At 38.1% G+C, this 18,848-nt stretch overlaps 2 protein-coding genes and 1 long non-coding RNA gene across 8 annotated transcripts in view; 2 read left to right on the forward strand and 1 right to left on the reverse strand.

Annotated features, from left to right (window-relative positions):
• Positions 1–9,673, forward strand: part of ATP8A (ATPase phospholipid transporting 8A1) — a 160,963-nt gene extending 151,290 nt beyond the window's left edge. For 4 of the 6 annotated variants that reach the window (XM_074111164.1, XM_074111160.1, XM_074111159.1 and 1 more), the window contains 2 exons: positions 4,822–4,913; positions 6,166–9,673. In XM_074111164.1, coding sequence (XP_073967265.1) covers positions 4,822–4,913; positions 6,166–6,263 — 190 coding nt within the window. In that variant the 3' untranslated portion in view covers positions 6,264–9,673. Of the gene's footprint in view, positions 1–307; positions 2,464–3,548; positions 3,590–4,821; positions 4,914–6,165 lie in introns of those variants that run through there. The other 2 variants (XM_074111163.1, XM_074111161.1) reach the window with 2 other exon arrangements.
• Positions 1–18,848, reverse strand: part of LOC141445347 (uncharacterized) — an 84,242-nt gene that overhangs the window by 49,118 nt on the left and 16,276 nt on the right. The gene's annotated exons all lie outside the window — the stretch shown is intronic.
• Positions 14,568–18,848, forward strand: part of LOC141445345 (phosphatidylcholine:ceramide cholinephosphotransferase 2-like) — a 143,581-nt gene continuing 139,300 nt past the window's right edge. Inside the window, 1 exon segment of the mRNA XM_074111185.1 lies at positions 14,568–14,768. Coding sequence (XP_073967286.1) covers positions 14,675–14,768 — 94 coding nt within the window. The 5' untranslated portion in view covers positions 14,568–14,674.

The raw sequence follows: 18,848 nt of genomic DNA on the forward strand, positions 1-18,848 counted from the left end.
CGCACCCGCCCCACAGTACGCAGACCCGTCGCTGTCCGGTGCCATGTGATGCGTAGTCTACCTGTGCTAGTAGTCCTAACTCCGTACAGCATCTGTAGATTTAGTTTGAATGTTTATCGTGTAAAAATCTATTGTTTCCCACGATATTATCAACGAGATTGCGCTCACTTTAACAACGTGGTGCATTCGTGTAAATAGTAAAGGTTACAGCGGTACATCCGCGGTATGTCACAGTCACGTGTAAGCTACGCATTAGCGCAATGGTTGTGAGTGCGGGTGCGGGGTTTGACTGTGTGCGCCCGTGCAGCAAGCGGCGCGGGGTGCCGCTGGGGCTGCGCTGGCGGCGCGTCGTGGCACCCGAGGACTCGCCGACGCTGCCGCACGCGCGCCGCGCGCAAAATGGCGGCGACGCGCAAAATGGCGGCGCGCACCTCAGCCACCGCCGCCGCGACGCGCGCGTCATCTGATTGACCGCCGTCGCTTGACCGGCCCCGGTCCTGCCCCGAGACTAATTAATTCTAGATTTATTTCATCGATTCGAAATCGAATGAGCAATATATTTGATATTCCAAACGACCCGTTGGTGATACGCCTGAATTCCAATTTTATATATTACGTACGGTACAGTATGACTGATTTAAGCCGCACGAGCGTCCAATTAATTCCTAAGTATGTAATCGTTTCTCGACCCCACTAGGTAATACCTATTTGTATATAAGAAATGTGTTCGTTTTGGTTAGCTTTAGATATCACTGAAATATTGGAGCGATATTTTTATAAATGCATATATTTGAAGCGATGACATGTAATTAATTTATTATTTATTGTTAATATTAGTGCCCCAGCGTGGAATAAAATGCCCCTTTAACTTATTCTTATTACTAATGGATAATGTTATTGCACAAGATGGAGTTACGTGGGCTATGTGATAAGCGGGAGCGCCGCCATCAAATGGTAATTTAGTATAATAAAAATTAGTGAGACACGTGTGGTTTTCCGCCTTCGTAGGCTCTGGCTATCGGCACTCTACTTAAAATATGGAGTTATCTTCCCTTCTCGCGACGCACGGCGGCCGAGAGCTCAAACTTAGCGTTAGTTTGCTTCTCCAACCTCCATAGTACTTCCTCCGAAACAGTATTCGCTAGTGTGTGGTACAATATTTAAAAAAAACTTAGGTATGTGTGATCCAATGTTATGTATAGTCCGTACAAGATAGATTCCTTTGCTCTTGCGAAGCCATGAAGGCTAGATAGATAATCCACTTCATTTTTTATTCCTATTAGAACCTCGATAAGTCGTATTTATTCTCTCCACCATGGAGATTACAACAATTTACAATATGAAATAGACAAATTATTGAAGTACAAAGTTACAAATTTTATGCATTTTCGACTCTCGTCCAATTTTAGTTTGTTTAGAAAAAGTTGGGTTACAGTAGAAAGATCTCAAACTTTACAGAGAATTCGGATTACAAAGATTCTTCTGTAGATTGTTCTGAAGCTACAATATAGTCCGCTAGATAATTTAACTCCCTTCATACATTCGCATTGTTAAACTAGACTTAAGTTCCAAATTCAAAACTTCTGAAGAACAGAATCTCAATTGGATATAATTTTATAAAAAAAATGTTACTAATATTTAAATAAAAGTTCTTCCTATTTCCTACTCTACTGTTGTTAACCTACCTGAATAATTGTACATTTTGTATTAGACTAGCTCGCTTGTACGGTCAAGGGCAAAGATATCGACACGGCCAAAGTTACAAAAATATGTATACACGACTTTATGCACTTAACATTAAGGCCGTGTATACATATTTTTACAACTTTGGCCTTGTCGATATCTTTGCCCTTGACTGCACTCATGTTCTATCTGCACATTTTCGTTTAATAATCGCAGTAGCCATTGTCGAGTTTAACTCACGACATTAAAGTCGAAATGGCGCAGTCGACGTGAGATGTATCTGGCTTATTCAATTGCCCAAAAATGTTTGAACGCGCTTACTCAAGACAGAACTGTGCTCGGACATTTTTAAGCACATCGCATTAACAGATATGTTGCATGCCGACCGACAGCTCCCGTACCATTGTATATTTTCTGTACAGCTTCCATTTTATGTTGTCATCCTTTTAATTAAACTTTTTGTTTAAAGCTCGAATAAAACGGGTGCTAAGTGTTCGTGCCTTTATTAGATAATCATTGTAATTGTACAGAATTGAGCATTTAGCGACTTAGTGGAGGACTCGCGCGTAGCTGTCTCGTTTATTTTCATGTAGCGAAATTGTTGGTGATTCAATAATGCTGCGTTTGTGAATCCTCCGTTAGGGTCGGCGTCGCATTACATTCCATTACGGTATTTCTAGAGTTCATCTAATTAAGTATGTAAATAAATATAAGAAAGCGGTTTTGCTATTGTTTGTAATTATAATTATTTATCTTTAATAAAGTTTTGAAACTTGATAATGACTTGTGTACTGTAGTCGTAAGCTGTTAGCGACTGGCTGGAGCATACTGAAGTTCCAATCGATACAATTTTCTTTTATTGTTATTTTGAATCAAAAGATTGATTACGTCTTTATTAAAACCATCGAAGTATGTAAAAGCCGGTATATATCACAATCAGACTAACGATTTGAAAATGCTTATGGCATTTCGATTCGGTAGTCGATTGTTACAGTATTTACTGCTAGTATAATTTATCTAATCTGACAAATTGTTACAACAACCTTTGCTTCTCACGAGGGTAACTAAAGGGAACTAAGTTCAGGGACGAAGTTACTAAGTCACTAAATTAGAACGTAAAGCAATAACAAAAGTTCAAAGCTTTCCAACATTTCATGATTTTTAATATGATTGGCGTTAATTGCAGCACGTGTCTGGTTGTGTTGCGCGCATATAAAATTATATCAATAACAAATGGTGTTGATAAAGTTTTGTCTCTCGAGCATCACTACTTTAGTTTGATCTTTTTCCAGTAACTTATCTTTGGTTACAAAATATTTTGGAGATTTTCTCATCAACTTTTCTTATGCAAGGTGTTAATTAACTATCAGAGAAACTTAAAGTAGTTTGTCCGGAAGCGAGAAGAGGATCATTAAATGTGGGAGCGTTTTTTTTAATCCCTCTTTTACTGCGCTCAGTCTTAAAGTTGGCAAATGCAACATACGCCAATTAAATGTCTTAGCGAGTTTGCATAATTATTTAGTAACCCATCCCATCGGCCTTTTTCCCATCAGTTTTTTTTTCTTCAAAAAGCGAAGCAGAACTAACAAGTACAAATTACGAGTGTTCTAGAATTAGGAATCAAGTATAATTACTGTTTTAGCATAACATACGAATATTTTGTGAAATAATTAATGCCTTGTATAGATATTATTGTTTCATACCAGAAGGGAACATCTCCATATTTTTGATAAGACTGTACTTAGAAGTGTAAAAAAGTTACAATGCTCTTCCTGTTGTAACTTGACCTCGTGAAAAGCAAGGTTACCGAAGGTACGGCGTTGCGTATTGGCATGAGGAATGGACTAACTCTGGTGGTTTGACAGCGCGGCGGACGCTCGGCACGCCCTGGTCAGGCTGGCTCAGTGTAAGTACCGACGTCGTCCCGCACCCCACGCCTCCCCCCGCAGGGGCGTACAGTCAGCAAACAACGACGAATACCACAAATAATCGACACAGGACTCTTGTCAGCCTGTGTACATCTTTATGTGCTAAACTTTTGTTGCTGGCTGCACGAGGTTTGAGGTGTATGTGACGAGCAAGCGTCAGTTTCGCGCTTGCATGAGCTTGTGCATGATGCTTCTTACCATTGTTGTGCGAATCACGCTTCATATCTACGAGTATCTATGGGCAAAGGGCGCGGTTATGGAAATGTCACCTCCGACACTTTACAAACGATGAAAGTTGGTTCACGATGGTTAATTGATAAACTCGCTATACTATGATACTTGAGTAGTTGACATCAATAATATAAAGATTAAAAAAATGTTTTTTTTTCTTGCCGTGAAAACCGGATTACGATTTAAATAAATAGTTAAATTGCCGTGCAAAATCGAGTACGTATCAAATTACATAAAATTTAAAAAGAATAACGGAAAAAAAACATAGTGGTCATTTGATATCTTACTTGGCACGGCGTGCTGTTCAACAGGTTTCAATAGAGCAGGAGCCCCGCCTCGCGCAGCGCTGCTCTATTAGATGACAGGAAACCAGCACGCCGCGCCAAACCAAACCGTGCACCCGCTTTAAGGGCCCCATATACGGTACGATTCGTCTGTACGATCCGTCGCTTCAGACCGATCGAAACGACGAATCGATAGTGTATGTCAAGATCGTTAACGATTTACTTCATCGAAGGCGATGTCGGAAATCGCAACAAAAACCCGTGCAATCATGATATCATGAATATCGTAACAATGAATCGATAGTGTATGGCTCTTTACGATCATCGATTCGTTTTGTCTCACTCTGACGCTGGACCAGCGTTGCCTGATCGGAACTTTTGTATTATTTGAACACATCTTTATCCTTCAGTTTAAAATGATCGATCGTTTCGTGTATGGGCGTCATTTTTGATGCGATCAATCGTCAGGATTTTCATCAGATCGATCGTACAGACGAACCGTATATAGGGCCCTTTAGTGGAGGCCTGAAACTTTATTCGACGTTCTATGGGGATCTTGTTTTGATAGCTCATAAATAAGATGTCAACTGCTCAAAAGCGTAGTTAAGTCCTGGACCACTTTCGAGAGTCGAATGCCGTAATCGGCCTGTGATGTGGTCGGCGTAGCGACCTGCTGTATGCGCTCTGTGTGGCAGCCTCACGGAGACGGCGCGGCTGCTGCAGAACGTTCGCAGCGTGTTCAGCCGGCGCTCCGCCACGCGCGCCAACCTCGAGCTCGAGCTGTCACGTGAGTCACTAACACTCGACAGGCTCCCTCCTTACCAAAAAACTACGGTTAAGTGCCAGATGTATCACCGGTAAGTTCGCGTACTTGTCGCTCGGCGAGCGTTTACGCTCGTGCCCATTTGGTTCACTCTAGGCCAATGAAAACAACGCACGAGAACTCTCGGAGAACGCCGGGTCATAATTACGCCAATTTGCTTGTGCGTCGTATCTGGCCCTTTACACAATTAAACCGGTATATTTCAGCAGACGGCTGGGAAGGTTGTTCTGATTATCGCAATCAAAGTTTTTCCACGGTTTTTTTTTAAATTGAAGACATTGAAAAACCAGGAAAGATAGGCTGGTTATCGCATCTAACTCTTCGTCAATCCGTGCTGTGATCCGCCACTGAAATCTGATGTCTCCATGATGACGATTTTTTGTATCAAAACGTTACTTCATATCAAAAACATCACATGAAAAACTTAATAGGGATGTTCAATCAAACTTTCTTAATCTCCTGCTGAAATATTCTGTATTTATTTTATAACAACTTGCATTAGGTACATGACTGTACTGTAATGTAATGAGCGAACCTGTCAGAGTTTCGAACACGATGCACCGCTGGCGCGGCCTAGTTAGCACCCTCACGTTAGAACACACGCGTTACAATTCTACACCATGTTTGACTTCCAAATACCTCTAGTGGGCTGACGCGAACATTCATGCGACAGCTTTGTGTTTTCGTTTGCTAAAATGTTTTTGGATTATTATTTCACTCGTCCCGTTTCGTTTATATGAACATTTTGTTTGACAAGCTTTAATTTAACTTTTTTATGAACAAGTATTTTCGTTTAAATTTTGAGTCAATTTTTGACACTTCTAGAGTGCTCCGTAAAATTTGCCATGAATGTACATATTTTTAATTAAGCAAGGCAGCGGAAATACTTGAATATTTTTTTACAAAACTTATTGCTTTCAAAATTGTAAAAGTCAACAGTTCCACCGGCATTAAGGATGTTTTGAGGTACGTCCATACTGGATATAGTTTGCAGTGATTAGTTTTCTAAATTTTTTCGTAGCACAGTAATTATAATTGGCGATATAACACGCTGTTTCAACCGAACTAGTCCAATTTCATTATTGACTCTACATAGTCTACATTTTAACATTCCTCTTTTGATTCACATTTATTTTATAATATTTGTCGTTATCGTTAACCGCTGCTTGTCACTGAATATGGAAAGTATGTGTTAATCGTATGTTGTGGACGGCAGATGGTTTCGCGTTCTCGCAAGAGGAGGGCGGGAGCGTGTCGCAGTCCGACGTCATTCGGGCGTACGACACGCGGCATCCGAGGCCGGCGCGCTCCTGAGCTGACTGCGCCTGCGCCCGCCTCCGCTCCCGCTCCCGCTGCCGCGCCAGCCCCACTCGCCGCCCGGACTCGCCTCAGCGTACAAACGACTCCATTGCTTTCCGATCCACAAGATATTAAGGAACATGTTCGGTTGATATGTCACAAATTCTGTTATTGTTTCGACACTGTAGTCTATGGATGTATTATATGAAGGTGTACTTAAGGCGATGAGTATGTTATTTAAAATGTATTTATGTAGTCGGTAGGCGTACGTGGTTTTTGTGTACGGACCCGAGGATGGCAAAGAATCTTACCAAAAATAATGTTTAGTTCCGTTAATAATTTGAAATTATACGTTGAACGCATAATTAGCAAACTGTTGTATTTTTTTTTAACCAAGGTAGTTTTCAACTTTGGTTTGATCATTGCGAATTTTATATGAAAGTTTTTTTATCGATGCATATTATTATATAATATTTGGTAGTATTACTCGAGGTAATATTATTAGTTGGTTATAATGCTGAACCTAATGTGTAGTTTTACTGTTTAAGAGTAAAAATATGTATATTAACAACAACGCTGATTTATTATTATTATTATGTTTTCTAACTTTTTACAAGAGTGATCTACGAATATTAATTTAGTTAATTTACTGAAGTGCGCTTTAATGTAGATTAGCTGTAAAAGGTACAACAAACGTAGGTATACTAAATGTGGCCTATTTTGTTATAATTTAACGTATTCTTCGATATATTCTGCAATGTGTATGTTTATGTTAATGTATTGTAGATATTTATAAGACACTGCTTTTATTAATGTATTTCAAAGTATTTATTCTTATATAAGAAGTTTTATCTCCCAGAATAGTTGATGTCGAGAGTGGTTTGGCCGTTAATTCGGTAATTTATACCGTATAGGTATAAAGGAAATCTCTAATATAATTTCGGTCGTGCTCCCTCGAGCTTCTACCTGATGGTGTCGGCTGAGTCGACTTTAAAAAGTAAAAGATATCGTCATGTCTTTGTAAAGTAACTTTGATAAACCAAATAGTAGCTAGTTGACGAGACTACAGAGTGGCCAATCGTTGTTGTTAAAAATCAAAATGAACTTTTAAAAAGTTTGCCAACTTGTTAATATGTATGTACTTTAAATTTAATTGTAGCTTCACTGGCACCCTGTCTTGTATAATGTGTGCAAATAACGCGCTGGATGCGTTGAGGAGTTTTTGGCTTTAGAGCGCTTGGAAATCCTTCTCTTTAATTAAACATCAAAATAAAAAAGTAGGGATATGAACCAGAGGAGCTACTACGAAATTCGAAAATCGAAGTTCGTATCGTGCCGTTCCTCTCACTCTCGTATTAAATAATATAAGCGTTAGCGGGACGGCAAAATACCAGGTTCGAATTTTGCACTTCGTTGTATACGGCCTGGTTTTAGCATATTTTCTATCAGTAGAAATTTTAGTTAAAGGTTTACCTCTTGCGTTTCAACACTTCAGAAGGTATTGCGAAGCAACGATTAAAGTGGTCAATAAGTAGGTACTTATCCACATTAAGTAAAAGGTACTAATAAGGTCGTGAGAGTGGCGGGAAACCGGTGGATGCAAGTGGCGAGTTGTCGTTCATTGTGGCGTTCTAAGGGGGAGGCCTTTGTTCAGCAGTGGACGTCTTCCGGCTGATGATGATGATGACTAATAAGGTTCTGTAATATTACAGCCTATTAAAAAATAAAAGCACTAGTAAATTATTAAAATTAATTTCATATATCTACTGATTTAGAATCGAGATTTAAGAACAACTTTAGAGAGCTATGCAGCGATGAAACCCAAAAACAACCTCCACGTTCAGCTTTTAAATAAAGTAATGTCATCGGAATCACTTCCGTAACCACACCGTAATCACACCGTACGATAAATATGTACTTTATGGTTACGTAAATAATAAGATGTACGGCATGCAGGGATTTGGGCACTGTTGTAGCCCACACGTGAGTTGACGAATTATCTCATTCCAAACAAACGTACTTGTGGGCACGTATTCAACCAAAATTGCCTTCGGAATCTTCTTACAATGTTACTAGAACTTATCATTGTGAAACTAACTTAAAAATATTTTTGAAATACCAATATTGTAAAATAAAATCATTTTCCAAATCTAACTTCTCAAATCTAAATAATGAGATTACTAAAATAAAGGTAATAAAATTAGAGTTTTATGTAGTTATGTGAATTTAAAATCTTGGCACTTATAGATCCTGTCAGACTTAAGAGCACTGCATTGTTTTCGTAGCATACGACGCGAGATCATTTGGCAAAAGTTTATAATAACAAAATCAAAATTAATTTCTTTCCTCTAACGGCTTGCGCCTGCGCGCGCGCACCTGATCACTACTACTTACCAAATTGTGATAATGTAACTTGGTGAAGCTAAATTTTCCGAGTCTTTACAAAGTCGACTGCTAGTGATTTTTGGACGACTTACAATACTAATATTTATCATATTACTATACTATATTATATTATACATACATACCTCTAACAGTTTATTATTGTTAACTGTTAACTTGAATAAGCACCGAGGGCGGCGCGAGACGCGGCGCTGCGAATGTTGGCTGTTGCAGTTACAAGTTGTAACTTACAACTACGTTAATTTAGACATAGTTTCATATTTCACTTAAGTAAAATATTGTTAGTATTTTTAGCACGGCTTGACAATTAATAATAATGGAAATATTGAATTAGCACTGAATTAAAAAGCAGGTAAGTATTTTATTTCTACTCTGTTGCATAGTATGTATCTACCGCATAAAACAATTTCTTTAAGCACATCCTGCCTTTGAACGCTTAAGTTTTTGATGATTAAAATATAAGTAGTCGTATCATAAGTGTAGAAGTGTTAACTTCCTATGGTCCTAACATCTACTCCTATGGGACCAATATGGATGTCAATTCATTACATTTTAAGTACATCACGAAAACTTGCATTTCGTCCAAATACGTTAGTAGAAACAAGACTCGTCCTGCGTTACCAAAATTGTCTCTGGCGTTACCAAAAATCGTACTTCCAACAAGATATTTCACGATTTAATGAGTTAAACTTACGTAGGATGGCATGTATTCATGTACACCATCTATTAAATTACAGAAAAAACATGTTTACTTTACAAAAATTTGCAGTTGTTTGAGAAATGTCACGGACAGATTACTGTAGGTAAAAAAGTTGATTGGCTTTATTGGATTACACGGTTCATAAATATTGAGAAAGTTATTGTTAACGAGTTTGAAAACTGTGGATGTGTTGGTAAAAAATTCATCTTGTTTCATTGTAATTCAGTTTAGCTTTGCGTGGCGCCTCGTCTCGTGCCCGCCGGTTTTAAACGTAAGCGAACATGTGAATGTAACAGAAATATATTATTTGTTCTCGTTCTTAGCACGATTTTTATTTTACCTTCAATAACCTAATGCAGCTGGGTCAAAAAGAGAAGGAATTCGTGGCAGCAAGTACGTTAGTACATAAACTGCACAGATTAGGCTCCGTTTCCACCAGAGATGTGCGAGGAATGTGTTTTTCATGAACCAATAGAAACTCTTCATTTACAGCCTCGCTCCGCTCGGCTGTTTCCACCAGAGATGTGTTGCTCGTGGATAGGTAAACGAAGCGTTTCTATTGGTTAACGAAAAATATATCTCGCAACACATCCTCAGTGAGGATCCTCTCACATCTTCGTGGAATCGCAGCCTTATGTGCTTTCACCGCTCTGAAAGGCTGCCTTTATTTCGACCTACAGGGCCGTACGACAATGCGTACACAAAACAGTCTGCAGTAACGTGATCGTATAGTCGAGGACTCTAAATCACGTACCAGGGAGGAACCTATATGTGCTACTAATGTCATGTTGACATCCCATACATCTGCCAAAGAAATCATAGCGAAATTGAATATAAAATGCTCCACCCCGGTACAGTCAGCAACAAAGATATGATTACAGCCAAAGTGCAAAAAATATGTACGAGTATACACCATCTTAATGTTCAGGCAATAAAGTCCTGTATACATATTTTTGGCATTTCAAACGCATGTATATTTTTTTGCTGACTGTACCTACGTGATTCAGTTTACTTGACTGTACAATTAGTATAACTTTAGTCATAAACTAAACCAGTGGATAGTTTATATTATTAGAACAACCGCAAAACTAAAACAGGAAGAGACTTGAATAAATAATGAACTCATTATTTATTGAAGCAGCCGCTCCCGGGAGCTTACCCGGCTCCGGACTCCGCTCAGTACTACAGGTAAATCAAAAATAATCACGTTTGGAAATAATCAAGTCTGGCCACGCTGGCCCGAGTGTGCGCCAGTCGCAACAGTCTCCTGGCCGTGGCGTGATAGCCGACCGACTGGATAGCCGGAAGTCGCAAGAGCTTTTTAGGGTTCCGGAGCCAAAATGGCAAAAACGGAACCCTTATAGTTTCGCCATGTCTGTCTGTCTGTCCGTCCGTCCGCGGCTTTGCTCAGGGACTATCAATGCTAGAAAGCTGTAATTTTGCACGGATATATATGTAAACTATGTCGACAAAATGGTAAAATAACAAATAAAGATAAAAATTTCCCATAGACGTAAAGTGGGGGTGATTTTTTTCTCATTCAACCCTATAGTGTGGGGTATCGTTGGATAGGTCTTTTAAATCCATTAGGGGTTACCTCAGACCATTTTTCGATTCAGTGATTTGTTTGCGAAATATTCAACTTTAAACTGAAAATTTTCATTAAAATCGAGCGTCCCGCCCCCCTCTAAAATCTAAACCGGTGGGTAGAAAAATTTGAAAAAATTCAGGATGGTAGTAAGTATATCAAAACATAGATCATACTCGTCAAAATAAACAACATTAGTTCAGCGACTTTTAAATATATTTAGTTTTTTTTTTTAATTTTTATTACACTTTAAAGTTTATTCGAAGAAGCAATGTAAAGCAAAAATGCTGGATGTTTGTAGCGTGACAGGCCACGTCAGTTGTGTTTTAGGATGGCATCTTTGGATGGCATACATTGACAGCAGTATTTAATTTTTATGAAAAAAGAAAAATCCAAAGACTCCATTATTTTTAAAAGTCGCTTGACCTAATGTTGTTCAGTTTGACGAGTACGATCTATGTTTTTATTATTTGCTCGTATTACAGGCCACACCCGGTATATGTCTCTAGAGTTAGCGGTCAAGATTTTGGGATTAAAAAAAAAATAATAAAATCATTTTTTATATGGATCTCGTGAGAATATCGGGAAATGTAGTCAATGTGTTATTCTAGACGTTCTTTTACTGTGAAGGGGTATTAGCAAAGCAAACATACTTGGGCATTTCTATCTACCGTTGTATGTATGTACATACCCTGAGTTTATCCCTCCGATTTCAACAAAATATGGGAGGTAGAGATTGGTGCTTGTGTCTGTATATACGTACACACTAACATACTTTGTTTCAACTGTCCATTTGAGTAGGTGTCTACTGACCCAGCAACCTTGCCGCCTGTGTACCGGTGACGTAAGACAGCATGTAATCCTATTATTTAACATAATGAGTGTAGTGTGGCAGTGTCAAGGCGGGCGGTGGGCGGCCGCGCCCTGCTCGCAATTAGCGGGCGGGACGCGCCGAATAATGGCCAAGGCTGGGCCCAGGGGCAGAAACGCGCCTCTATACAAGGCGTAACTAGGTATCCCATGCCGGTGCAAAACAGAAATGGGACTTCCAAATTATGCCCAACAGTGGGACTCTTTAGCAGGCTAAAAAATCACTAGGTAGATTTTTTTTTATCCTAATTTCTAGGTTAGGGTCAAGTGGCGGCCCAGGTACTAAATTTAGCGAGGGCGAGATAAATTTTGCAGAATGTGCCAAGAAACGAGAAACTTTCGAGGCACCAGGTCGTAGACTGTGGCCCACGTCGCCTACGCCTAGCGTCTCTAGTCCGAGGGCCCCGCCGCGGTGCCCGGCGCCGCCTAGCCCTCCAACAGCTCCACTGCTTCTGTACTATGTACCTACTATTAGATACTTTCTAGCTCTTACCCGCGGCTTCACCTCATAAACTATTAGATCTGGCAGTCGAATGAAAATTCTTGGGTTTTCTAAATAAATAAATTCCGTGGGAAAATACATATGGTGGTCTTTGTTTTCCTACGTTTTGTAAAGCACTTGATTGAGATTTTGGCATTTTCCCCCGGAATCAAAAGTAAACTAAGTGTTATTCCAGCTTAGAAGTCCTGCAATCTACATACCAAGGGCGGTGTCGGGATAAGCTAAGCGATACTGCCCCAACGGAATTCTGGCATGTAATTTATATTTAATAATAATAATAATAAAAAATCATTTATTGCCACAGAAAATAAGACTACACAGTTAGATGTAAACATTCTATTTTTTAATTTGATGTGACAATTTGAATTTGATGTAACTCTACACATTTGAGACAGTAACGCTGCGTTACCGTCAGAGATGTGCGAGGATGCATTGTAAAGGATGTGTTTGTCATAAACCAATATATAAATGCTTCATACCTATCTTCGCTTAGAGTAAAAAACACCATAAAAGCCTTATAGTTCAGTTAAACTTATATCTATCAATCATCCAAAGGTGACCTTAAAGAAATCTCTTCAACAGATAAGTTTGCCTTTATGTTTATGAAAGTACAATAAAAAATATTAAGTAAATAACTACTCTACTCTTTTTTTAACAGACTTCTTGTTCTCGAACTTTGCTGCCACACATCATATTAAATATTATCATTCACATAGAACTGGCTAGATACAATGCTAACAAAAGTCAAAAATGAGTAAACGACAGGTACCTACTTGTTGTTCTGTCACACTACCTCTACCTGACATGTTCGGAAAAACTTTAAATTGCATTTTACACCAATTAATATTCTAAGGTAACAAGTAAACGAAAAACCGTACCTAACTTAATGATTGGTTAAATGTAACTTAACGAATAAAATTGTGTGTGAATAACTAGTAAACTAGCAAGCTTAAATTGTGCATTCAGGATTTTCCGGCCTTTCCTTGACCACGAGAAGATAAGATTATACAACAACACCCGCAAAGCGTGCAAATTTTCAAATCGGCCCTATGTGTTTAACCACTCCAAGATATTTACCTTTAAATAATGAAAGTGATATAAATTTTATAAGAGTGAAAACTGCGCGACGCCTGCCAATCTGGCTAAAAAACCATGTATTTATTTTCCCGACTCAATCTACAAAGAATCACCGGTCAAATTACTTAATTGTAAAAAAATGGATTATTGCAACGAGGGCTCTTCAAAAAAGACTACATTCACGGGTGAGTTCCGTAATTTAGCAAAATCTATGAAATGAATACCAAAAAAAAATTAACTCTATAGTCAAATATTGCTTAACTAACTGCATATTGTATCATGCACATTTGTATCATGAATTTAACTAACTGATACGAGTTTATAAGAAAAAAAAAACAAAAAAGCCACGAGCTTTACGGTGAAGGAAAACATCGTGAGGAAACCTGTGTGCAGATCGCAATCCGCACTAGGCCCACGTGGGAACTATGACCCAAGCCCTCTCATTCTGAAAGGAGGCCAGTGCCCAGCAGTGGGACGTATACAGGGTAAATCTAGGACGTAATACAAAATTAGTGTTTCATGCTCAGTTAATGCTGGGTAATATAATGCATTAATCTTTGTTGAAATAAGTCAAAAAAAATTGTGGTTTCTATACATTATTGAAATAAAGAAATCATGAACAATGTATGGAAACCGCAAATTATCGGACTTATTTCAACAAAAGAGTTAATGCATTATATTACCCGCATTAACTGAGCACGAACACTAATTTTGTATTGCGTCCTAGATTTCACCTTATAGGCTGGGACAATGATATTATAAGACATTTATGTAAAATTTTATAAGGCATATTTAAGGCGACATCGGTTCTGGAAACAAACAAACGATTTCATTCCAAACATTTAGATTCCTCATTTTATTAACTGCTGTGATTTTTCCACTCAAACACCTGTTGTTATTCTTCGAGTAACAGCTCTAGCTAATCACACGCGACCTTATTCGTGCTAATAGCTTTTAGTTCCAAATGTAACAATAACAATTTAACAATCACGAAAGCATCTAAATTTTACTCGCCGCCGCCCGTAATAAACACGACCTCGTTCCCATGACGCCGTACAGGTAGAGCCCCAGTTACAGGGCGAAGTTGAAAGGTAACGTGTGCCACGTCACCGACGTTATCAGTCGCTATCAGTGATGTCAGCGCAGGCAGTGGCCCGCCGGCCGCCGCGCGCGCCTCAACCTTAGTGCCTCGCCGTGCCTTACACGCAACGCTCGTGCCTTCGTTTACCGGTTGTGTTGAAGTGCGGTGTTTGTGATAGTGGCATGTGAGTGCGCCGGCGCCGAAGATGGCGCGCTCTCCGCGCCGGATCGCGGCGCACCGCCGCAGCCGCAGCCGCTCCCGGGAGCTCACCCGGCTCCGGACTCAGCTCAGTACTAAAGGTAAATCAAAAATAATAAGTCGCAAGAGCTCTTTTTTACATGAAGGTACATTTTTGAGTCTACCGCACTTTAAAAAAAACACCGGAAAGAAAAAAAAGGAGATTCTCAATTCGAGTGTATGTTTTAAAACAATTTATGATTTATTTATTGCTACTAAATCGCCAATTAAACGCGTTAAAATAAATGCTTAAAGCAGCGTTTCCACAAATAATGTGCGAGGATGTGTTTTTCATAAACCAATAGAAACGCTTAATTTACACATCCTCGCACAGCACATCTCTGGTGGAAACAGCTGAGCGGAGCGAGGCGAGGTAAATGAAGCGTTTCTATTGGTTAATGAAAAACATATTCCTCGCACATCTCTGGTGGAACCGCTGCTTTAGTGAATAAAAAATTTGTTGAGCACAATATTTAAAATAGATCTAAAAATTTATAAACTGAAAAATTTATAGCGCATCAAAACTAGCAGTTAGAACTGACTTTAATAACTGGTACGCGGTTTAATTGACCAAGAGATAAATAAGGTTTTTAGAATACCTACTCGTACTTAATTACTGTAGATGAGGACGCTAAACTAATAATATGATCGTAATTAAAATTATATATTAAGTATACTACTTAATTAAAATTCTTCACTAAAATTAATAATAGTGCCAGTAGTTACTCGTACCATTTGTGCATCATAAAAAATAAGCTATTTGTAGAGTTATGAGTTGCAGTAGTTATGCCTGCCATAACGTATTGGAAGGAAATTAATTCTTTTACGTACTGTAGACCTACTAAATTTGCTAAAAGTACCTATATAAAATTGTAATGAAATGACAATGAATGACTGTATTTAATACTATTATTATGCCGGTTCACAAGCTACGGCTCATGAACGTTTGATACAACTTAATAAGAACTGAGTGTGCTCATAAAATCTTTGCTGAAAATAATTTCAACTTTTAAAGTTTTTTAGTAACTAATTTGATGTCGGAGATATTTAGAAACCATCACTAACATTATCCCTAGACATAAAATACCAGAAATTTATCGATAAAAAGCAGTGTCGAATTCCACTATACAAAACCTGGAAACTTCTCGCTAAATCCAACCATCAAAATGAGAAAAAGTAAACTGTTTTGAAAACATCCCATCTGATTTAAAATTCCGATAGACAGACAGAAGCTTCAAATTTGTAATGCTGTGGTTATTAATTTGGCAATATCAAGCAAGTGTGCACTTCTAAATGCTTATTCAACAAAAAAAAAAACATGAAAAAGCACAGAAAAGTCACGCAAATTTTTTAATTATAGAAAATGCGCTCTACGTTTCAGCAAATTAAACTTCAACTAAAGCATATCTATGGGTAAATTTAATAAATATTCCATCTTTAAAATAACATGAGCATTCAATCAACTGTGAAAATACCTCTTTATAAACACTGCTAAAACTACCAAACAAATGCGCTAATGTTTTGAAAAGTGCCATCAACAGAAGCAGGTCATGCAGCTAACAGCTAGAATATTCAAATGACTGGATAATGATTACAGTTAACACGGGCGCAGGCGATAGCGACAACTCACTCTTTTTTTAGTGCTGTCGTTAAATAAAGCTTTAAAACTTAAACGAGCAAAGCTTCTAACAGCATCTATTCAACTGTTATTCGCAATTCTGAACTAGGTTGTAGTCAACTGGTCAGTTATCAGACCAGTAAGAAGGTTAAGTGTCAATTAATCGTACCTACCTACAGTACAGTTGGAATCCGGTTTTAGCGTGTATAGACTTTAAAAAAAAACTCTACAATTTTAAATGCTTTATGAAATACTATGGACTCAGTGTGTCTAAAATTTAGACTCTACAGGTTTTAAATATTTGCTTTACAGATATTTGTTTTTAAAAGATAATCCGACCTATTGTCTACTCTGTCATGTTGTCATTTTTGTTAACTCACTCTGATGTTTTGTGCTGTTCAATAAAAATTCAAGAAAAGGCAATAGGATTTAGTAACATCGACGTTTAAAAAACCAGTTTCAAGATCGGTTAAAACTATTTAGTCGCAAGGCTTGTAAACCTGCACATTTCCACAACTCGCAATGCCTGCTTATGCAAATCTATGTGTACAAAGTATGTGAAAGCAATCTCACCAACTGCTTGGTCAGTAAACAACAGACGCTATTACCTGCTGCTGGGGGGGGGGGGTGGAGGGGTGAAGGCCAGGTCAGCTGGGGTTGCAGTGTGGCCACATTACCGTACCGCGGGCAGCGGCCGAGCCTTGACACACCGGCGCCGTCAAGTTGACTGTCACATTCGTGCAAATATGGGAATGATTGCAAATGAAGGTTTTCTCAGCGCGACATGCAGTACTATTAATGGCAAAAGTGGAAACGGGGATGTGGAGGTCAAAATGATCTATACACCTTGTTATTACCTATACGTACCTATTTTTGGCAGTATATAGAGTCCCTTGTAGATCGTTATGAGCACCACTTTTTTTTGCTAACTATTATTATTGTTATATACATTTTTTTATATGATGGATATATTTGGATGGATTCACTCTAGGCTTATTTACAAACAAGTTATGTGCCTACTAATCTGTGTAGGTATACGGACGTAAACAAACACAGACATGTCTAGGTACCTATCTGCCTGCTGAATTTCGTTGACGCAACCTTCTTCCTTGTTCTACATAATGCCTTTTTCACCTTATCATCGTATAATTCCCATCTTTAAATGCTATCACTATCAGATTTATGTATGTACATGTAAATCTGCAATTAAATATATAACGACTTACAAATAATCACGGGGTTTTACTTAATTTTCAAATACAGCGGCCACGAAAAAGCAAGTTTTTTAAAAATATCTGATCACCTACCATGTGGTCTGCCCCGATATAACTGTGATTAAATGCGTTAGTTAGTGCCATTACTTAACCCGCAAAACCATATTAAATTAGGTACTTTACGTGCTAAATAAAGTTATGTCACAATTTAAACACCACCTATGTCCCTGAAATATCTCTTAATTTATTAACATCATACGGTTATACCCATTATAAAATTAAATAGTAACTAACGCATTACAGGAATGACAAGTTAACGCAACCTATAATCCATTATAACATAAATTACCTACGTCTCGGCATGCCCTTTTTCTTCGACCTCATACACAAAGCTAATAATGTGCTGTTTATCAAGACAAATATTGTTGCGTCGCCTTGTTTGAAAACACGATGAGCGTGCTACCGGTAGGTATAAAGATTTTCTCGTATCACTGAAAAAGTTACCGTCGAATTCTGCTTATTATTCCGCTAAAAATCTTATTATTTTTACGTTTCTTTACCGGATGGGTCTTAGACTATACTTTGTTCTCACGTATTGCTTGTTCAAATTATTGTTTGGTAAATTGGAAATTATACCGAATCCATCGACTTTTCGGGATATCAAGAGCACCGCGCTCTCTTTTTGTATAACGCAGACCGTGTCATAGTAGTTATATATGTAGTAATTATTACATGAATGCTATAATTATTAGCAGATTATCTTAACTATGTATGTATGTATTTTCATATGTTTTATGTACAATAAAGAGTAACAATACAATACAATATGTAATTATACGTAGTTCTATCTTCACACAATCATTATCATACATTTTAAAATACTTAGGTATCGCAATTTAGGCCAATATTATGAATTTCTCTCACATAGATAAATAAGTAAACTTTTCAGATTGCTCTACTATAACCCGAGTGCTCTAACTACTACTCAAATTAACGATAAGTACCAAATCTACCAATCGGATAACTTAAATCCCGCTCTCTTTATATAATTGCTCTCTCTTCTCTTTGTTGTATCTATACATGCTTCTTTGCATATTTTTATTAGTATTGATTTTGTCTCTCTGCTTTTTGCATCTGGCCGTTTTCATTCTGTTCTATCTTAATGGAAAAACCTCAATCTTGTCACAAGACATTTAAAACGTCACCGTACCACGGGTATCCATAATTCATTAGTTTACCTCTACACTACATCGCATCGCTGCTGCGTATATGCAGCCCACTACACGCATATGAGTAATAAACTAAAACTA

The sequence above is a fragment of the Choristoneura fumiferana genome, chromosome 2 (genome assembly GCF_025370935.1).
Source record: "Choristoneura fumiferana chromosome 2, NRCan_CFum_1, whole genome shotgun sequence".
In the NCBI taxonomy this organism is placed as follows: domain Eukaryota; kingdom Metazoa; phylum Arthropoda; class Insecta; order Lepidoptera; family Tortricidae; genus Choristoneura; species Choristoneura fumiferana.